At 43.2% G+C, this 20,201-nt stretch overlaps 1 protein-coding gene across 12 annotated transcripts in view; it reads right to left on the reverse strand.

Moving 5' to 3' along the window:
- The window catches only part of DLC1 (DLC1 Rho GTPase activating protein), a 514,092-nt gene that overhangs the window by 35,059 nt on the left and 458,832 nt on the right, over nt 1-20,201 (reverse strand). Inside the window, exon 1 of one of the 12 annotated variants that reach the window (XM_060653100.3) lies at nt 11,829-12,209. The exons of 10 other annotated variants lie outside the window; for them this stretch is intronic. In XM_060653100.3, the coding sequence (XP_060509083.1) occupies nt 11,829-11,865 (37 nt within the window). In that variant the 5' untranslated portion in view covers nt 11,866-12,209. Of the gene's footprint in view, nt 1-11,651; nt 11,807-11,828; nt 12,210-20,201 lie in introns of those variants that run through there. One more of the 12 variants, XM_060653102.3, reaches the window with a different exon arrangement.

Below are 20,201 nucleotides of genomic sequence, written 5' to 3' on the forward strand. Positions count from 1 at the left end.
TGCTTAACCAACTGAACCACCCAGGCACCCTGAAGATGATTTAAAAAAAAAAAAATGTTAACGTTTATTTATTTTTGAGACAGAGAGAGACAGAGCATGAATGGGGGAGGGTCAGAGAGAGAGGGAGACACAGAATCTGAGACAGGCTCCAGGCTCTGAGCTGTCAGCACAGAGCCCGACGCGGGGCTCGAACTCATGAACCTTGAGATCATGACCTGAGCCGAAGTCAGATGCTTAACCGACTGAGCCACCCAGGCGCCCCTGAAGATGATTTTTTTAAAAACATTCTCTACTGGGCAAAAATGCCATCAGAAACCAAAAGCACAATGGAAATACAATGCTGCTTTAACGCCTGGGTTTTCTCTGAGCAAACAACAGACAAATGTGTTGAGGAAACAGGAAATATTTATTGGAAACAGCTTTAGTGGTTAGTTGTATAAGATGAATGAGGTCCAGGAGACCCTTTTGTGTAAGGCTGGGAACCATTAGTCCATATTTGCACATTTCCCGGCATGAAGGGATGACCCTGTCTTCCCCTTACCCTCAACAGTGAGTTAAACAGAAATTCCCAACCCCGTCATCATTCTGTTGAACTCACTGATCTTAACCAGTTGAGCAACAGTAATTGGGTTGAGATGTGATTACTTCCATCTTCTGTGTGCCCTATCTTCACAGTAGGAACTGTCAGGCTCCCTGCCTTCTTTGACAACAGGCTACCAAAATCAGGACTCAAGGCAAATGCCACAACTACATGGAATGTATCTCTTAAATAAAAGTCTAAGGAATTGGAAGAATGCAAGAAAATTCAAGCACTTTCCAGATTCCTTGGATTCCCCCAAATATGACAGACCTGTGGGCAAAGATCAATGGAAATGTTGATGCTTTTACAGCCACAGAGAAACATATTAGCTGTGTGAAGGCAGGTGGTATTTTCTGATCCAAAACAAAATTCATTTCCCCACCCTGGTCACACAGATTGTTCCAATGGAAGAAGATTCTTTTTACCCATTTTCCAGCTACCATTGAGACGGCCAATTTTACACGACTGTCGCACAGGCTTCATAGGGCAGCCCACCGGAGAAGCAAACCATGGCCTCAAAAACTTGATCTCAACGGCTGTCAGCCCTGGATGCAGTAGGCATCAGCTTAAGGAACTTTCTAAAACCATGAACCACCACCTACTCCCAGGTATTTGGATTTTCTCAGTCTAGGGAGGATCTTTTCAAAAAAGCTCTTTAGGTAAATTTAAGGCTGGCCTGGATTGAGAACCACTGAGCCACACAACATTTCTCTGTATTCCGGTGTCTGGACTCTTTCTCCCTGGATTATCCTAAGATCTCCCAACTGAATTCTGTGATAAGCTTTGCCCCTCCCTGCCCACAACAAATCTATCCTAGTCCAAGAGTCCCTGAGCCCCTGGATTCGCTTTTATGAAATACATAATTCATGATGTTACTCTCCTGCTTATAATTCTTCACTGACTCTCCACCACCTTTCAGATACAGTCCAAACTCCTCGGCAGACCCACAACCTTCTTAATTTGGCCTCTGCCTTATGCATTTGTCTCCTGGAAGGCCTCCAAATGCAAGCTTTGCTCATCTTACTGAATTCCTTGAGGTTCCCAGGATGCATCATGCTCTCTCACACTGCAAGCTCTTAATCTGTTCTCCCCCTTACTCCTAAATTCTCCCTTCTCCACCCTGTCAACTTTTCTCTCCTACCTTTCCCACGCTGGGTGAGGTGCACCTACCCAAAGCTTCTTAATTCATTTATGTCCTGAAAGAGTACTTCTTCCATATTGGAAGTACAAATAGATTTGTTTGAAGGAAAAAAAAAAAAGAATCCATTAATATTTTCTTCCCTTCAGAAACAGACTGAGAACTATAATGCAAAACCCCTTCTCTTTGCAATTAATAATAAAAATAAATGTTAAACCTACGCAACTGCCAAAGACTGGTTATCAGGATTTACCTCCGTAAAATGAATTTCTAGATGGCCTAAGTCAGATTGCAGAATGTATATAGTAATATTTATTACACTTTAATGTTATCTAATCACAGCCAAGATTTTGACTAGCAACTACATTCCTACCCTCAGGTGCCTAAAAGCATTCTAAACATCTGTTGTGCATATTCTGAAAGAAACCAGTTAGGAAGCTTCTGGAAGGCCAGTCGATACTAATTCAGTTTCTAAGTCTGTTTGGCCTAACAGGGGCGGACCCAAATCTACCTTCAGGAATATTCTGGTGTAGTCATACATGTAAGTGAAGCCAGTCATCCTTCATTTCCCCCCTTCACTCAGTAATTATTTACTGAACATCTCCTAAGTATGCTCCAGCTGTGCTCAGGGACAATCAGACAGAGGTTCCTGCCCAGGAGCAGGAAGCCAAATGGAAAGGTAATTCACAGTTGAGTATATAGTGTCCGATGATCCTCTACTAGGGAAAGAACTGGTTTCCTAAGGGCTATCCTAAGGTCTTTGGGTTTGTTAAGGTCCAAGTGACCTGCTACAGAACACCAGTGAGTACTCATTTCACAGGTGAAACTACCTACAGCCCACATGCCCTAACTTCTTCATATACCCCATCTGTCACCCAATCTCCCTCGAGCTAACTGATCCAGCTATACTGGCCTCTTCCCACCCACCCCATACCCCTTTTCCTGCTTTATTTTTTCTCCTTCAAAAATATGTATTATGTTTACTTTCCCCTCTGTAAGCTCCAAAAGGGTGAGTTTCTTTGTCTACTTTGCTCTCTGATACATCCTAAGCACCTACAGCAGCGTGGGGCACAAGGTAGTTGCTCAATAAATATTACACAGCCATGATATGACTTTTGTTCTAGGGAAGTGGTTTTCCTATTTTTTCTGACCAGGATCCATGATAAGAAATACATTTTACATTATAACCTGGTACACAAATGTATGTATACATGTGCACACACACACACATTCACGTATACAAACACACGTGTCTGTACCAGCATACGCAGAACTGAACCAAGTTTCACCAAATAACACTTAAAATTAGTTATGCAGTCTTACATTTTTCAATTCCATTTAAAAAAGTAGTTATGTTACTCACCAAAGCCACCAGTTTGAAATGTATTATTCTCACACCATAGTTTTTTCTTACAAAGGAAGGAAGGGAGGAAGGAAGGAGGGAGGGAAGGAAGGAAGGAAGGAAGGAAGGAAGGAAGGAAGGAAAAGAGAGAGAGAGAAAGGAAAAGGAAAGAAGGAAGGAAGGGGGAGAGAGAGGAAAAAAAAAGAAAAGAAAAGAGAAAGAAGGAAGGAAGGAAGAGTAAACTAAGAACTAACATGTAGTACGGAGGAGAATGTGATGAGGCACAGGAAAGACATGTATGAATTCAGAGGTGGGAGGAGGCTGCTTGGGCACATGGTCTATGTTCAGCCTTCAAGGAGGCTAACATAATCTCCTATGTAAGAGTGGATGGGGGAGAGAAGTTTCCAAGTAAAGGTGGAGGGGTGGTGAAGCACAGGAGTTTGTGAAAGGATGCTAATCGGTCCCATGTACCGTAACACTGACAAAGGAAGGGAGGCATGAAGTGGAAAGCAGGTTCTCCCACAGAGCACATACAGGCATCTCCTTAGCCTGGTTACCCAAAGAGCAGCCAACATTATTTCTTCAGATGTAAAACAGTTTTGTTTTAGAAACTGTAAAACTTTCTAATAATCCATCACACCAAGATGGCAAAGTATTACCTGCAACAGGTCAGGAAAACAGGTTCAGGAAAGAATGCATTGCTTTGTTAAGTAGCCTTGAGAAAATAATCTGTCTGGACCAGTTTCCTCATCTGTAAAACCTGGGATTGCCATAGGCTTTGTAAACTCCCCAGGTTTCTGACTCTCAGATCTTTTTTATGCCAATTTCCCCTGCTCTCTAAGACAACCTTTAGAATAGGTTCCGTCGCTACTGTTAAGCTTTCAGATTTATCACCAATTACACGGAGACATTTTTCTTCCCTCAAAAAACTGGATCATTAGTAACTGCTGTAAATTCCCCAATTTTGCAGATTTACTGAAGCTTATTGCTAAAATTTGTAATTTGGTTAACGGATCAGTTCCTTGATTTGCCTCGTGATGCCTGTGTTCATATTATAGGGAACCCAAAACCCTAGATATTTTTGCTTATGTGTGTGTCTACAGCCCTCAAACTAAAAAATTCATCTTTATAGGAGGAACATGCTTAGAAAACCCATAGAAAACCTTGAGTTTTACTCTGTTTACTGAGCTTTTATGTTCATGCTTTGCCAACAGTAGCCTCCTGACTTCTACAGAATCAGTGAGTTGGGTGCTGAAATGCTTCTTGGAGCTTCTCTCATCTTTTCTCTTCACCAGTGAGGAAGCTGGTTCAGAGTTTAGGTAATTTGCTGAAGGTTCCAGAACTGCCCTGCTCTCCCAGGCTAGTGCACTTTCTGCATACTTTGACTGCCTACAAAGATTACTCTCACTTTTAAATCATCAGACTGTTTTTCAGTACAAGCAAAAACTGCAAGTTTTGGAAAGTTTCCTTTTTAAGTTTTCCCTTCCTTCCTTCCTTCCTTCCTTCCTTCCTCCCTCCCTCCCTCCTTTCTTTCTTCCTTCTTTCTTTCTTTCTTTCTTTCTTTCTTTCACTCTCCTGCTTGAGGTCTGGTGGCAGATCTGTTGCTTTCTAATAAAGAACATTCCTAGAAATAATGTAAACGGGGAAAAAGGACCCATTTTTCCCCCAGTGATGTGATGACAACTTAATATAAGGTTTTGCCTTAAAAAAAGGAAACCATGAGAGACGCACCCTGCAAGCCTATACCTGGTATTATGCACATGAAGAGACACCCCAGCAATGCAGAAATTAAATCAATTGACATCCCCTTTGGGGATCATTTAGTTCAAGTGTTTACAAAATACTGTTTTATCACATCAAAAAATATGTGCTCATCCCTCCCAAAGGCAAACAGCTCTGCATTAATTTGAGCCCATGGTTGACATGGCTCTCTCAGGTATCCAGACTTAAACTGACCCAGTTATTTCCAGGAACAGAAAATATCTTTCAGCTAATCAAAAACTGGCACTTACTACCCAGCACAAATGAAAATAAACTATTAAGGAAATGGATACAGCATCACCACATTTTTCTATTTCCTTTCTATGTGGGGTGGGATTAAAAACCCTTTGGTTTACATACAAGCATGCACCCACATTTCTAGTATTCTGTATCAAATACTTATGCATTTGCAACCATGCATTGCTAAGAAAAATGATTTGAAATAGCTCCTAAAATACTAAACCCTTTAAAGATAATAATTGCATAGATTAAGAAGCCAATTTTAAGAAAGGAAACAATCTAAATAACATAATTTAAGGGCTCTTATTTTTCTGAGTCTCATTTTTTCATAAAACGAAGCAGATGTTTTAAGATTATATAATCCACTTCCTTTGTAACTTATGATTCAAGGCAAAATACCTAGTTATAAACCTAAAGTAGCCAATCCCCCATCTCCATGATGAAAGGTTCGCAGGCACATCAATTCTTTCATTACATGTTAGCAAAGCTTATTCTACTAAGTAACCTCCAACCCCAATCTTTGGTTTTGTCCCAAGTTCTATAGTGCCATACGGCAGGAAATAGAAATACTGTGCAAATGGCAGTAAATTAGAAATAGAGGGAATATAAGGAATTCTAAAGAAACTGTCCACTCAGGTTTTAGTCCATTCTGACAGCAAGAAAAAAGAAAAGCAAGAATATAATGAAGCATCATGTTTCCCTACACAAAGACCAATGAAAATAAAAAACATGGAAGCAACTAGTAAATAGAGCGGCTGTTAGGCATTCCTATGTCTAACCTCAAACAGAAAACACTATTGGATTTGATGTTCTCAGTTTTGTGCCACAAAGCGTAAGAAAAAATTAGGACTACTGTCTTCTAGGTCAGCTAAAGAATTATTTTCATTAAAAATGCTGGTGACAACCAGTCCCCCAGACACACACAATCTAATGGTCAAAGCTGGTTCCGATACATCTCTTTAGTTTAGGAAGGCTTCCGGTTTTATATGGATACATTTTCCTACAAACACATTAAGATCCTCATTTTGTTGCTATAATCCATTTTGTTCACACATGCAGGCAGGAAGAGGTCTGAAGCACATATGACCTTGGACTAGTCACTGAATTTCCAGGCATCTCGGCTGCCCCTCACCAGGGAAAAGGCAATGTTTTTCCAGGCTGCCTTTGCAAAGTTCGGGAATTTCCCATGAAATGACTTTTAGAAATGTGCATGCATCACGGAAGATCTGTTTTTCGTGCTATCTTTGAAAATGGGAGTTGTAAGGAGACTGTCCCCTTGTGAGTTTATAGTTTCTCCAGACTCGGGAGTGAAGATGATTTCAGAATTTTAGCGTCTTCTATCTACTCTGTCACCTGTGTGTGACAAAGGGCAAGGCATGGCTGTAGTGCAGCTCAGTCACGGGCCACAGGCCATCTCACCTCCGAGGTCCCTTCCTCCATGGCTTCCTCAGCGCTGCAGCCTGGGAAATGCTACAACCTCAGGGTGTGGAAAACTTCTGTCCCTCAGACATCCTCTAGAGACTCCTGCAAGAAGGAAGGCGCCTTTCTGACAAGCTTCAGGAAGCAGCCTGCAATCCTCTCTGCGGGACACTCAAAGGTGGGGCGGGAAGAGAACAAAATGTGGATGGGAGGTGTCAAAGGCATCTGAGGACTCCAGCTTCACTGACCTCAGCCTTCAGTTCGTTTTTGATTTTCCTCCTGGGGACAGGAGGGGGGTAAGACATGAAAAGGCCACCAAGCAGAGGTTTATATGAATGGAAAGGGAGTATACTTTCTACTATGACACTCAGTTCAGCAGCAAAATAAAAAAAAAAAAAAAAAAAAAAAACAAGGATGAATGCCTAAGAGAAATCAATTCCCTCAATTCCCGCTTTAATGCTAGCAAGGACATTTCCAACAACATTATCTCTTAATAGGCAGTCATTTTCAAGATGCTACTCAAATGTTTTCACTGACATCTGGAAGAGAATTTTCCCTTAGAAATATTATTTTAAAATACTTTCCCTGAAGAGAGCATTATTCACTATAGTCCATGGAAGCTAGAAAATGGAATCCCAGATTCCTTCCCCAAATGTTAAAGACAAAGGCTCAAGTCTCCATTCACTGCGCCCCAGAGGGGGGGAACACAGAAACCACTAATTTGTCAACTTTGGACCCTAAGATTACAGCCCTATGTGAGTCCCTTAGGACACTGCAAAGTACCTGCAAGGCTCTACACAGCCACCAAATACTGTTTCCTAAACTGAATCAACTCAAGCCAAGCATATCTCCCTAAATTGCACGTGACAGCCATGCACACCTGGTTGGAATCCTAGCTCTGCCACGTACAGCCAGCGACCTTCCACAAGGAATGGAACTCTCCCGAGCCTCGGATTCCTCATCTGTAAAAGGGGAATAATCACATGGGTCTTTCTGGAGCCGCCGAGGTGAAGGTTAAACGTGCAATAAGGGCAAAGTACGTGAGAAATTTTAGCTTCTATAATATTAGTACCCTCCTGTCAAAAGTCTGTGGGTTTTTTACAAAAATTAAAAAGGAGCGTTCATACTAGAGAAGGGTGACTATTCCTTGTGAGAGACGATAAGACTATACACACTAATATACACGCAAGCCTTTCTTCCCGTGCACCACAGCAAGGAAGGTATAGTGAAAAAAAAGTTAAGACAGAGTAGACCTAATTAAAGAATCCCCAGCAGGACCACTCCCTACTCCTTATCATTGATCATGATAATCCTTAACAACAACACAGGATCGCACAAGGAAAAGGGCAGACAGACAGGAAGAGCCCTTCTTGGCTGGGAATCTTCCCCCCTTTCCATTAATTAGATTTCTGACTAATTTGAGGTTGAAAGAAAACACCACTGATTGCACTCCTACCAGCAACCCACTCCCATAAAGCAAATTTTAATCTTACAGCACTGTCTTTCTTAAAAGAGGAATGACCCACAAGTCTCGGAATTCCTGATAGAAGGACAATTGTGAACACCGCTCCAGAAAAGCATTTTCCTCTTAATTTCACAAGAGGAACTGGGGACCGCGCTTTTTGAGGACCCGGTGTTTGGATGTTAACGCTTTATGGTTGGGCATTAGTTCCCCCTGATAACCACATCAAGGAACCACTTGCTAGTTCCTAACCACTTTTGAGGTCCTAAATGCCATGCACATCATTCCTTTGCATGGTATCCCCACAACTCCAGAGTTTAAGGACAAATCCTGTTAAAATGAGCACTCGATGAAACTCGGGAATCACCATGTTTAGAAATTAAATTCTCTCCTCTACTGGATCCCAACTCTTAGACTTCTAATCACTGAACTATGCGAACAAAAAATCAAGATCACCTTTCTCCCCAGGTCTGCTTTATAATTTTGAGAACAGGCTTGGCATGACGTGAGCCTTGATGTCCATTACACTTCGGGGCCAGGTTTGACTATGGTGTTCTAAAGCTCTAAGAATTCGGTCTTTAGTGATCTGGCAATATCCAGAGAGGAAGGGGAAACATCTGAAGTTATTTTTACTTTTGCAAGTCTTCTGGCTGTACAGGGAAAATGCTAGGGTGGGTCAAGTATTGTCTGGAGCCCTTCAGGGGCTTTTTTTTTTTTTTTTTTTTTTTTTTTTTTTTTTTTTTGCATGGCCTCATTTCCGTCTTCCTGTTGCTAGGAAGGAGAGTTAAGCATGAGAAACTCGTGTTTACAATACTGGACCATCCTGTCCAGCACAAGGCTCTCTTCAAAAATGCACGATTCACTTCACCCACTGTACTTTGGATGCCCCCATTCTTCTGGACCAAATCGCCCTTTCCTGAATATTTTCAAATAGCATATTTACCTGCCTCGGTCATAAAAATAACCACTCTCATGTTAACATTGCATCATGGCTTAAAATCTCCACAGGGACACCAAGGGAAAGTCAAGTACTTATTTTTGTATTTCGAACCACCTCTTGGAATCCCACCAAGACTCTGACTGGAGGGCATCTTCATGCAGCCTCCCATATCCCCTCTAAGCCCCACGCTGGTTAAGAGTTTAAGTACTACATACATTTTTTCACTCACTTTACAGTCATAACTCGTTTAATCGTAACATGTTTTCCTATTAATCTGGTATATTTTCCAAAAGCAACCAAATATCCCTTTTTAATGGAAAAACACCCTTAAATTTTGCTTAGTTCTTTGAACTATAGTATTGAACAATAACAAAATAAGAAACAAAAAAAGGCTTTAGGTTAAAGGGCAATTGGCCTCTCACCTTCCCTCCACAAGTCTAGGAAAATCCTCTGGCTGACCTAATGGATGAAAACCTGGAACGCTGCCTTCAATTGGCCATAGTCAATTGCTTAACCGTTCGACCTTTTCACTCTGAAGGAGTAAGTGGTGTTTCTCATAAGATCTAAAATTGGTAAGTTAAAGTCACAGATTAAGTCACTGAAACCATATTTCTCATCCACTCTAGGGAAAGATTCAAGTGGGAAGCTACTTATTTTGATCCCGTGGAGTCAGGAAACAAAGTCAGTCCCTGTTCTTGAGTTTCTGGCCAGCTTGGTGTGTAAGGTGTCACTCGGCTAGAAGTAAAATAAAATCTCTTTTTTTATTTTTATTCTTTTGGTCAAAAGCAAACTTTTAGAGCAGCTGGGAGAGAAAGTCCGTCTGCTGTGCTTCATTTTAAACACTGAACAGTAGGGCTAATGAAAAAAATATGCAGCCAGGCTCGGGCCACGCTGTAAATCTGGCGTGCCACAATAAAAAGTTAATACATGCAATTGCCAACATTTTCTCAGAAAATGTCTTGAAATAACTTCTGAACGCACATCTGCTAGCTATTTGACACTCATTCCCCGGGACTTCAGTTCTTCTATTAGGGGGGCTGTTGACTTTCAGGGCACCCCTCTGGCCATCTGCTGCAGTCTGCAAGCCAAGATGGCACTGGGTGCCTCCATTAATTCCACACTTATGGTCTGCAAATTATCTCTGTGGAGGACCAGCCTGCAGTCCAGATGGATGCCGAATTAGTCAACCTCTTGGAGCTGCTGATAGATTTACATTCAGAGTTCTGCTGGGCTATTATTTTCCCTCATCCCTTCGGCAAACAGAGTTTGGAAAAAAAAAAAAAATGTAATCTGAGACTCAGTATTCTACCTTCACCACAGCTGTGATTTTTTTCTACCCAAATGCGTCATACATGCCACCCTCACGAATCTTTCTGTAGTGGATGGAGGGCTGTGCCTAGGCTGCTTTGCTCCACCGCACCAACGAGGGCCGAAAGAGCTTCCGAATCCTGAGAATGAACCCTTTGCTATGTTGGGTGTCAAGAGGCTCACTCAACACTAGGGTGAGGCAAGGTTTTCTTCGCCGAGGTGCAGATTAATAACTATATGCAGGCGTTTCCTTCCACAGTGATCAGCACAAATTGGGTATTTGTGAACCATCAATACCAGGCACGGTACTAAACGCTTGTATTAGCTCATTTGATCCCCACAACCTTCTCGCGTGGTAAATACAGTTATTACCCCTGAGATGCAGACGAAGGAGGTGCAGAGAGGTCTCAACACTTCCCAGATGCGCCCAGCGAGCAGGCTGCGGACCTAGGGCTCCTACTTCGCCAGGCTCACCCTGGTCTGTTTTGATTCCCCTCGCACGCAACAGGGGATGTACGCTGGAAAAATGAGCGGATTTGCATAATCTGCAAATTACACGTGGCAGGGCCAATTTGCTGTGGCCAGGGGAGAAACTCCTTCGGAAGGATCAAAGTCTCAGCCGGTGACGTCGGAGATGGGGACAGGGACACAGAGGCAGCGTGGGGCAGCGTTCCCAAAGGCCGTGACTTCGCTACGCAAAAAGTCGGGCGTGCTTCCTTCCTTCCTCTCGCCGGCCCAGGGACTCGCCCCGCGCTGGCGCCTCCTCCGGAGACAAGGGCGTGGGCATCTCCACCCCGCATTTTAGGAAACCCGATTCAACGCCCCAGCACGTGAAGGCACCCGGCAACCTTCCCAGCAGGCGCCCCTCACACGTAAGCCAAGGGGCTTGCAACCCTCTCCAGGGGCCAGCAGCCACCAAAACCCTTTCTAAGTCTGAATTACTTTCCAGCATTGAAAATATTTGAGCAAAAACCGTTTGAAATTAGAACAATAATTTTTCCTCAATTTACTTTCAAGCAGTTTAAAAAAAAACAACCATTTTCAAGGGTCACTGCGGCCTGAACATCCCCAAATAATAAACTCTCAGGGAGTCCACACCGATTTCGGACTTGCATAGTGAAGGGCTGTAGTCACGGAGCCCCGAACGTCCCCGGAAAGGCGGTCGCGCAGCGCCTCTGGGAACCAGAGCCCTTCGCCTGGGACTTAGAGCAGGGCCGCCGGCGCGGCCGGGCTGGCAGCCGGCCCTCCGTGTGCCCCCCTCCGGGTGTGCACCCGCAGCCCCAGCGGGAAGTTAGCGTGGGCTTCAGTTCATTAGTCGCGGTTGCCCCCGGCCCCCAGCCCTTCCAGGAGCCCACCGGGCGCGCCGTCCCGTGACCCCGTAGCAGTGAGTTGCCAGGAGTCATTACCCGAAATTAAGACCTCCCTCCCCAAACCATGACGCTCGTTTTTCCCACACTCCACCTCCTCCACTCCGAGAAATTTGGGCGACTCGGTCCCGAGCTTCCTCGGAAAGCCGTTTAAAAGCACAGAACGACAGGCACCGACTTGACAAGGCGGGGTGACATTTCCTCCGCGGCGAGTCCCCTCCGCAGCTGGCTCCCGCAGCTGGCCCGACGGCAAGGCACAAGTCTAGCTTACGTGTTAGGATCATGATGTCCGGCTTCTCCCTGCACATCAACAGCGGCGGGGGGTTGCGGGAGCGCGGTGGGGAAGTCGAGGCAGCTCAACTCCCGCGCCTGCACCCACGGCGGCACCCGAGACACGCGCGCTGGCGGTTCTTAGCGCATCCTTGCTCGCCGCTCCGCACCCCTCGCCACGGCCCCAGAAAGAACTCGGCGTTTTCCAGAGGTCAAAGGGAGAGAGAGCTCAGGGAGAGGGGCAAGAAGCACGGGAGCGGTTGCTCCTGTTGAGGAGAACTTCGGCCATGGCCGGGTCAGGAGCTAAGCGCCTTCGCTCCAGCTGCTGGAGCGCTCTGCCTCCCGCGCGCCTCTCCGGCCGCGCCCTCCCGCAGGGCCCGCCCCCGAGGGGAGGGTCTAGGCTGGGCAGCGTGGCCTCCTCCGCGCCTCCTAAGTAGTGGGCCGCAGCTTCTGACGGTCCTCAGGTCCGAGGCCCCGCCCCAGACCCCGCCCCTTGTTGCTCCGCCCGTCACCTCCTCCAGGCAGCAGGAGAGCCAGCCACAGCCTCTGGCCGTCCCCTGACCCCGCCCCCTCGGCCCCGCCCCCGCGCCTCCACGGCCCGGGGCTGGAATGTTTTCCTCTGGCCTCCACGTCTGCAGGGGGAGGCTTCCCGAACTGTTCAATTGTGGGCCCCCGGGGTGAAGGCAAAGGCTGTAGCCTCGAGGCATTTACTTGCGGTGGGGGGAAGCGTGAGCTGGACTCTGCGATATCGCGCACTTTCCCTCTTTTTCTTGTTGGCTTTGCACACTTAAAATTATCTCTATGATTCTGCCTTACATTATGCGGGAACCGCCTAAATTTGCACAAAGGAGGGGAATCAGGGAGGTAGGGATGAATCTAGAATGGGAAGAAGAATACCTGTCCCTTGGACAGTCATCATTCATTGCGAAAGCTTGCAGGGGTACAGGACAAGTGTAAGTAATTATCACCGCTCTACAGAGGGATTGGGTTTTTACTCAGCACGTGTTGAGTCTATTGTGTACACAGTGTCTTCCAAACTACGGACCTTGGGCCTCAACCCAGTGCACCTCCTGTAACTAACTGGTAGGACCAGTCGAATATACTAGAGAATCATTTTTAAAAAATATTTATTTATTTTTGAGAGAGAGAGAGACAGAGCATGATTGGGGAGGCACACAGAGAGAGGAAGACACAGAGTCCGAAGCAGGCTCCAGCCTCTGAGCTGTCAGCACGGAGCCTGACGCAGGGCTCGAACTCATGAACTGTGAGATCGTGACCTGAGCTGAGGTTGGCGTTCAACCAACTGGGCCACCCAGGAGCCCCACCAGAGAATAATTTCCGATGGTGATAATCTGCACTTTTACAAATCCTTCGGTGATTCTGATACACTGTAATATGAGGGCCCCTGATATAATGGAAAGCCTCATTTTTAAAGATCACAAGTGAATACAACCTCTGAAAGATATTTAAAAATTCAGACTGGGGTTGCATTACTTTGGGGCTAATTGGTGCTTTCTATTACCTCTGGTCAAAGAAAACTATTAAACTCATTCATTCAACAAATAAATCAAGAGCATTTATTGTGTGCCAAACATTGTTCCAGGCTCTGGAACTATGGCAGTGACCAAAAAAGAGAAACTTCTCTTCCCTACTAAAATTTACTTCCTAGTGGGGAAGATGCACAATAAATGAAGCAAATAAATGAAATATTTAATAGTGTCTTGGATGGAGATACATAAAGGAGGGGAGGGGAGAGAGGAGTTGTGGGAAGGTCTCTTTAAATAGGGTTAAATGCAAATGGGAGACTAGTCTGTCTTAATTATGGTTTAAAATACAGAAGACATACAGAAGACACTTTTTCACTCCAGTTTTTTAAAAAGCAATAAAAATGCTAATTCTACCACTGGCTCTCTAATGTACCCAAATCAGAATGCTGGCTCTGGAGAGTGGCCTTGCAGGTTTGGGTTTCTATTCAACAGATATTTCTAGGGCTTTTACCTACTTAACAACTGCTGGGGACACCAAAGTAGGCAAGAGTCTGCCCACCTCTGCCTGCTCAGAGTTTACATCTGGTGGGGAAGCAACAAGGGGGCATGTGAAAAAGAGGTGCTGTGAATGTCCAGAAAGTAGAGTCCAAGAAGGCAAGAAGAGCTGCCCTCTGAAGTTTGGATGCTGGGGGAACCGTCAAAATGCCCACAGTTGCCAGCAAGGTGGAGTGTGATTCCAGGGGAGGCTGGAAAAGTAAGGGCAAGAACTTTTCAATTCCCTGCGTGACTGTGTTAAGGACTGTTTTATCCTTTCCAGTTATTGATAGTGAGAAGCCATTTTAATGGATGAAGGCATCCCCTGGCCAGACCTGCAATTTTGAAAAGACCACTCAGGCAGTAGTGTGTACTTTAAACTTAGAAAATAGGAATATACCTCCTAAACATGCTCATTTCCCTTATTTATTAAAAATCCAGACTCTAAAAATACAGATATTCAAAGCATCTCCCCCAAAGCATATTAACTCTCAGAATAATTTCTTCATGTTTACTAGTAGTTGGGTGAAGTTACATTCAATTTAATTAGGTTTCTGGGAGTTTGTGCAATCCCTATACAACTACCCCCACTAAGTATTTGAGAATAAAACACGCTAATCTTTTCACCTCTTCTTGCTCAAACTCCATTCCTTTCTCCTTGATTATTGATGATGTCTTCTCTGGATCTTCTCTAATTTCATCACATTTCTCTAGAGGTTCCTGCAACATGGATTTCTCATCATCTAATACTACTAATAACTCCAAAAACATTATCCTTGGTGAGGTATTTTTTTGTTTTGCATGTGGCCTTCCCTGAATCTCTTCACCTTCTTCCATTCTTTGGTTTATCCACAGCCTGTGTCCTGAGCCAAATCCCACTTTTCATCGTTTTAATTCTTACTCTTGATAGAAATGGATGTGCTACATTTTGAAGGCTGCTTAACCTGTACAACAGTGGCTGAAAGCAGGACTTTTCTGGTCGGGCCACTTAATAGCCAAGTGAGGAATACATTATATTGCCTCTCAAACTTCAGTATCTTCATCTTTAAGAAAGGAGGTTGAACTAGTGCCTATCTTCTGAGGTTTTTAATGAGGATTGAATAGGGTAATTCACCTAAGTGCTCAGCGCATAATAAGCACTTGGTGATGTTAGTCATTATTCTTACTATTACTAAGGGGGCACATCAAACAGAAACATGAGGTTTCTATTTAAATAGTCATCCAGGAGAAGACTAAAACAAAACAAAATGAGATCTTGACTTTAACCTTGATGAATCTAAGGCACCTCTACAAAGTAGGGGAAGGAAGGAGTGGAAAAGTCATTAAGACTATCAACAAACAGCGGTGCTTTACCAGATGAAAGAGGGTCCCTGGGACAGTGCCGACTCCTTCCCCTTCATTTAGCCTTCAACTCATCACCCCACGTTTCATTTCTTCTGTTGTAGGCAGATGACAGTAGACTAGGCTTGTTGGCTAAGTTGTGTTAACTGACATTGGGTATTGAAACACTGGACTCTGAGAGGCAGGGATTAAGTGGCCCATTTTCCCCACCAGCGGTCTATTGTCCTCCCAAACCCCTTCAACCCATGACAAGAAAAAAACATCACAAATTACACCAGGTTTTGTTGCCGCAATTCGACACAAGAACAAGGGACTGTGCTGTTTACTTGCTGCCGTGTTCTGAGTTTGGTCATCAGGTTCATGGAAGCTGTTCACTGGGATATCCTATCGTGTGGATGTTTTCACATTCCACTGTGTGTTATCAAGGCAAGAAAAATCACATCCTAAATGACAGAAAGCTAAGTGACTCTGGCTCCTACTCTATATTAATGATTAAGATTAGATACCATTGATATTGCCCAAGGACATCCTCTAGCATTTTCTGCCAGTATAATGCATTTTTTAAAAAAAAACTCAAATGTCTACAGACACTCAGGCAGATAACACTGGTGAGGAAAGCAAGCCACAGTGGGGTGGGGAGACCTGGGGAACCCAGCTCTCCCCAAGGGGGCAGGATCACTCAGGCTCACTTGATTGTTGGCCTGTGCTAACACAGCTACCCCATGGTTCTGGGTTTAAAGATTTTTCAAGAGCCTCCTAGCTTTCTATAATTTTATTTCAAGCCTCCCAATTTTTAGATGATGGCAACTACTTAAAAATCTAAACTAATTCCAAGTAATTGCAACTTTGAGCTTCATTTAGCTCCAGGGCAACTGGTTTAAACCTCTGCTCTAGTGATATGAAGCAAGCAGTGTCTTTGGAAATGTATTTCTCTCCCACAGGAACTCAAAGCTGCCTGAGTTTGGAAAATGTTGTAATATAATTTGTGTTCAATGGGGCATTGTGAAATCAGTGTGGAAAGAAATTATTTGTAATGTTCAAAGGAAATATGACAAATAATAGAAAGTTTTGGAAATAATTTTTAAACAGTATTCGATTAAGAGAAATAACTAAAGGGGCGCCTGGGTGGCTCATTTGGTTGAGCGGCCGACTTTGGCTCAGGTCTTGATCTCACGGGGTTCTTGAGTTCCAGCCCTGTGTCGGGCTGTGTGCTGACAGCTCAGAGCCTGGAGTCTGCTTCTCATTCTGTGTCTCCCTCTCTCTCTGCCCCTCCCCCACATGTGCTCTGTCTCTCTCTGCCTCTCAAAAATAAAGAAAACTAATAAATTTTTTTTTTTTTAAAAAGAGAAATAATTAAATTTGAAATTTAATGATTGTCCTTAAAATACGCACTTATGTTTAAGTTTCCATGGCCAAGTCTGGGTTCTTCCCCCACTGTCCACCTTGGTATTTAACCTTTTCAGAAGTGTGTAAGGGGCAACTCGGTGGCTCAGTCAGTTAAGCGTCTGACTTTGGCTCAGGTCATGATCTCACAGTTCATGAGTTCGAGCCCTGGGTCAGCTCGGAGCCTGGAGCCTGCTTCAGATTCTGTCTCTCTCTCTCTCTCTCTCTCAGGTAGTCTCCCTCTCTCTGCCTCTCCCCTGCTCGTGCTCGGTCTCTCCTTCTCTCTCAAAGATAAATCAAGATTAAAAAAATTTTTTTAATTAAAAAAAAAAAAATGTTTAAAACCCCAATGCTGGAGGTATCAGGTGGGGAAAGAAGAGGAAAAGAGAGGGCTAGTCAGTGAAATAGATTCACCCCCTTTAAATTTTATTTAGAGTAGCTCTCTTGTTCAGTCAGACCTTTTTCGATTATGTCTTCTGAACAACTTAAAAGTTTAAAATATGGGGAAGGTGACCTAGTCTACCAGTGATATTTTTAGAGGAGCGGGGAGTCCCTTGTTCATGCATAAATGTAAGATAAATCTACTTTTGAGATAATCACTTAAATCCCATATGAACCAGCCTGGCATAGTGCTTTCATCATCCAACAATTATTTATTAGACCTCGGAAAAGGCAGTGTGCTGGTGAAGCAAAAATGAACATGAATCAATACATCCTGGGGATGGAGTATACAGCATGACGACTGAAGCCACTGTACTAGGTATCTGTAAACTGTTAAGAGAGTAGATCTGAAAAGTTCTCATCACAAGAAAAAACAGTTTGTAACTATGTGTGGTGACCAATTTGAACTAGATTTACTGTGGTGATCATTTTGCAATATATACATATATATACATGTATATATAATATTTATATGTAATAATATAAATTTATATTATAATAATAACATAATTTTGATAATCATGTATTTAGAATAATATATGTAATAACTTATAATATAATATATATAATAATTTGTAATAATATATATGTATATATAATATTTCAACTCTGAAATTAATGTTATATGTTGATTATGTCTCCATAATCGTTGTCGTTCATTAAATTCATTCATTCATTAAATGTTGTTCAGTAAATAACAACAACAAAAGAACATGCAGAGAGGGCTTGGAGGAGCAAACTCTTAGGTGCAAAGTAGGTACAGATACAGTTCTGTAATAGTTCAGTGGAGGGTCTGAATATACTGAAATCTCAATCCTGATTTGATAAATCAACGGACACTCTTTCCTGAGATAATTACAATATTTACGGTAGAGTTTCCTCTTAAAGACAATTTCATTTAGCAGCTCAGGTACACGATTAGCCCAAGGCCTCGGGGCTCAGCATGCAGGGAAGGAGGGAGCCCAGAGGGTACTGGCACCAAGTCAGAGCTCTTGCCCCTCCCAACTTCCATTTGGTCTTTGCCAATGACTGCTCTGATTCTTTCATGTGTGCTCTGAAGACACAAAGATCAAGCTAATACAAAATAGAAATTGCCAGAGCGCCTGGGTGGCTCAGTCGGTTAAGTAACTGACTTGGGCTCAGGTCACGATCTCACGGTTCATGAGTTGGAGCCCCACGTGGGGCTCTATGTGGACAACTCAGAGCCTGGAGCCTGCTTCGGATTCTGTGTGTCCCTCTCTCTCTGCCCCTCCCCGACTCACACTCTGTCTCTCTCTCTCTTTCTCTCAAAAAATAAGTATTTAAAAAAAAAAAAAAGTAGAAATTGCCTCCATGAAAGAAACTGGGCTACTTTTCCATCGAATTAGCCAATTTTATTTTAATTTTTTAATATTTATTTATTTTGAGAGAGCCAGAGAGGGGCTCGAACTCAGGAAACCCTGAGATTTGGACCTGAGCCAAAATCAAGAGTTGGATGCTTAACAGACTGACCCACCCTGGCGCCCCTGAATTAGCCAATTTTAATGGCGTCCTTTGATTCTTTGTCTTTTCGGACATTTAATAGTGTTTGGGGGCTGGAGGCAAATAATTCATTGAAAGCTCAGGATGGACATTATTTTGTGAGTACTAATAATATTTAATCCTTTGCTTTCTTATTATTTAAATTTTACGATTATAAAATATCCATTGCTAGAAAGGTTAGAAAACATGGAAAAGCATAAAGAAAAAAGTTAACCTTCTCATAATTGCACTACCAGAGATAATTGCAGACATCTGTATTCCATTTTTAAAAAAAATTTTTTTAACGTTTATTTATTTTTGAGACAGGGAGAGACAGCATGAACATGGGAGAGTCAGAGAGAGAGGGAGACACAGAATTTGAAACAGGCTCCAGGCTCTGAGCTGTCAGCACAGAGCCTGATGCGGGGCTTGAACTCACGGACCGCGACATCATGACCTGAGCCGAAGTCAGATGCTTAACCGACTGAGCCACCCAGGCGCCCCTCTGTATTCCATTTTTATGTCTATCCTCCCAATCAGGTTTTTAAGTACAGATATTTTGTTGTATAAAATTGGGATCATAGTTGATATTGTTATGTAATATCTTATTTCATTTACTATACCTGAAGAATGTGACTGTTTATAGTTGCTTCATATTCTATCTTATGGGTTTCTCCACAAATCAATTAATCAATGTTGGGGTGCCTGGGTGGCTCAGCTGGTTGAGCATCTGACTCATGAGGTCATGATCCCAGGGTTGTGGGATCGAGCCCCATGTTGGGCTCTGCACTGAGCATGTGGCCTGGTTAAGATTCTCTCTCTCTCTCTCTCTCTCTCTCTCTCTCTCTCTCTCCCTCTCTCCCTCTGTCCCTCTCCCCCTGCTTGCTCTCTCTCTCTCTCTCTCTCTCTCTCTATCTCTCTCAAATAAAAAATAGGGGCACCTGGGTGGGTCAGTCAGTTAAGTGTCTGACTCCAGCTCAGGCCATGATCTTGTAGTTTGCGGGTTCAAGCCTGGCATTGAGCTCTGTGCTGACAGCTCAGAACCTGGAGCCTGCTTTAGATTCTGTCTCCTTCTCTCTCTGCCCCTCCCAATTTGTGCTCTGTATCCCAAAAATAAACAAATGTAAAAAAAAATAATAATAATAATAAAATAAAATAATATAAAATAAAAAAAAATAAGCAAATAAATGTTTCAGCATTTTATTTGCTGCACATTCTTGTATAAGAAATTTCAAAAGAGCAAGAATGATAATTTCTTTAAGAAAATTCACTTATGTACTTTGAACTAAGAGGCTGCAGGGTATTGGGACATTTGATACATATTTCTAAACTGTCATCCAGAAACTTTGTGCCTATCTTACATTTTACCAGTGTTTGAATGTTCCCATTTCTCTCCACTTAAGTATTGCCAGCACTATAATTTCCATTCCTACTGCTATGTTAATGAGCAAAAAGGTATTATCTCATTACTGTTTAAGTCTACATTTTTTTGCATACTAAACTGGCTGAATTTGCTTTACTGTAGTAAAATATACCACTTTAGCCATTATTAAATGTATAGTTTAGCAGCATTACGTCCATTAATGTTGTGTAACTATCACCACTATCCCTCTCCAGAATTTTCTCATCTTCCCCAACTGAAACTTTGTATTTCTTTAACAACAAGTCCCCGGTCTGCTCCCCCACCC

Source organism: Panthera onca, chromosome B1 (genome assembly GCF_046562875.1).
Source record: "Panthera onca isolate mPanOnc1 chromosome B1, mPanOnc1 haplotype 2, whole genome shotgun sequence".
NCBI lineage: Eukaryota > Metazoa > Chordata > Mammalia > Carnivora > Felidae > Panthera > Panthera onca.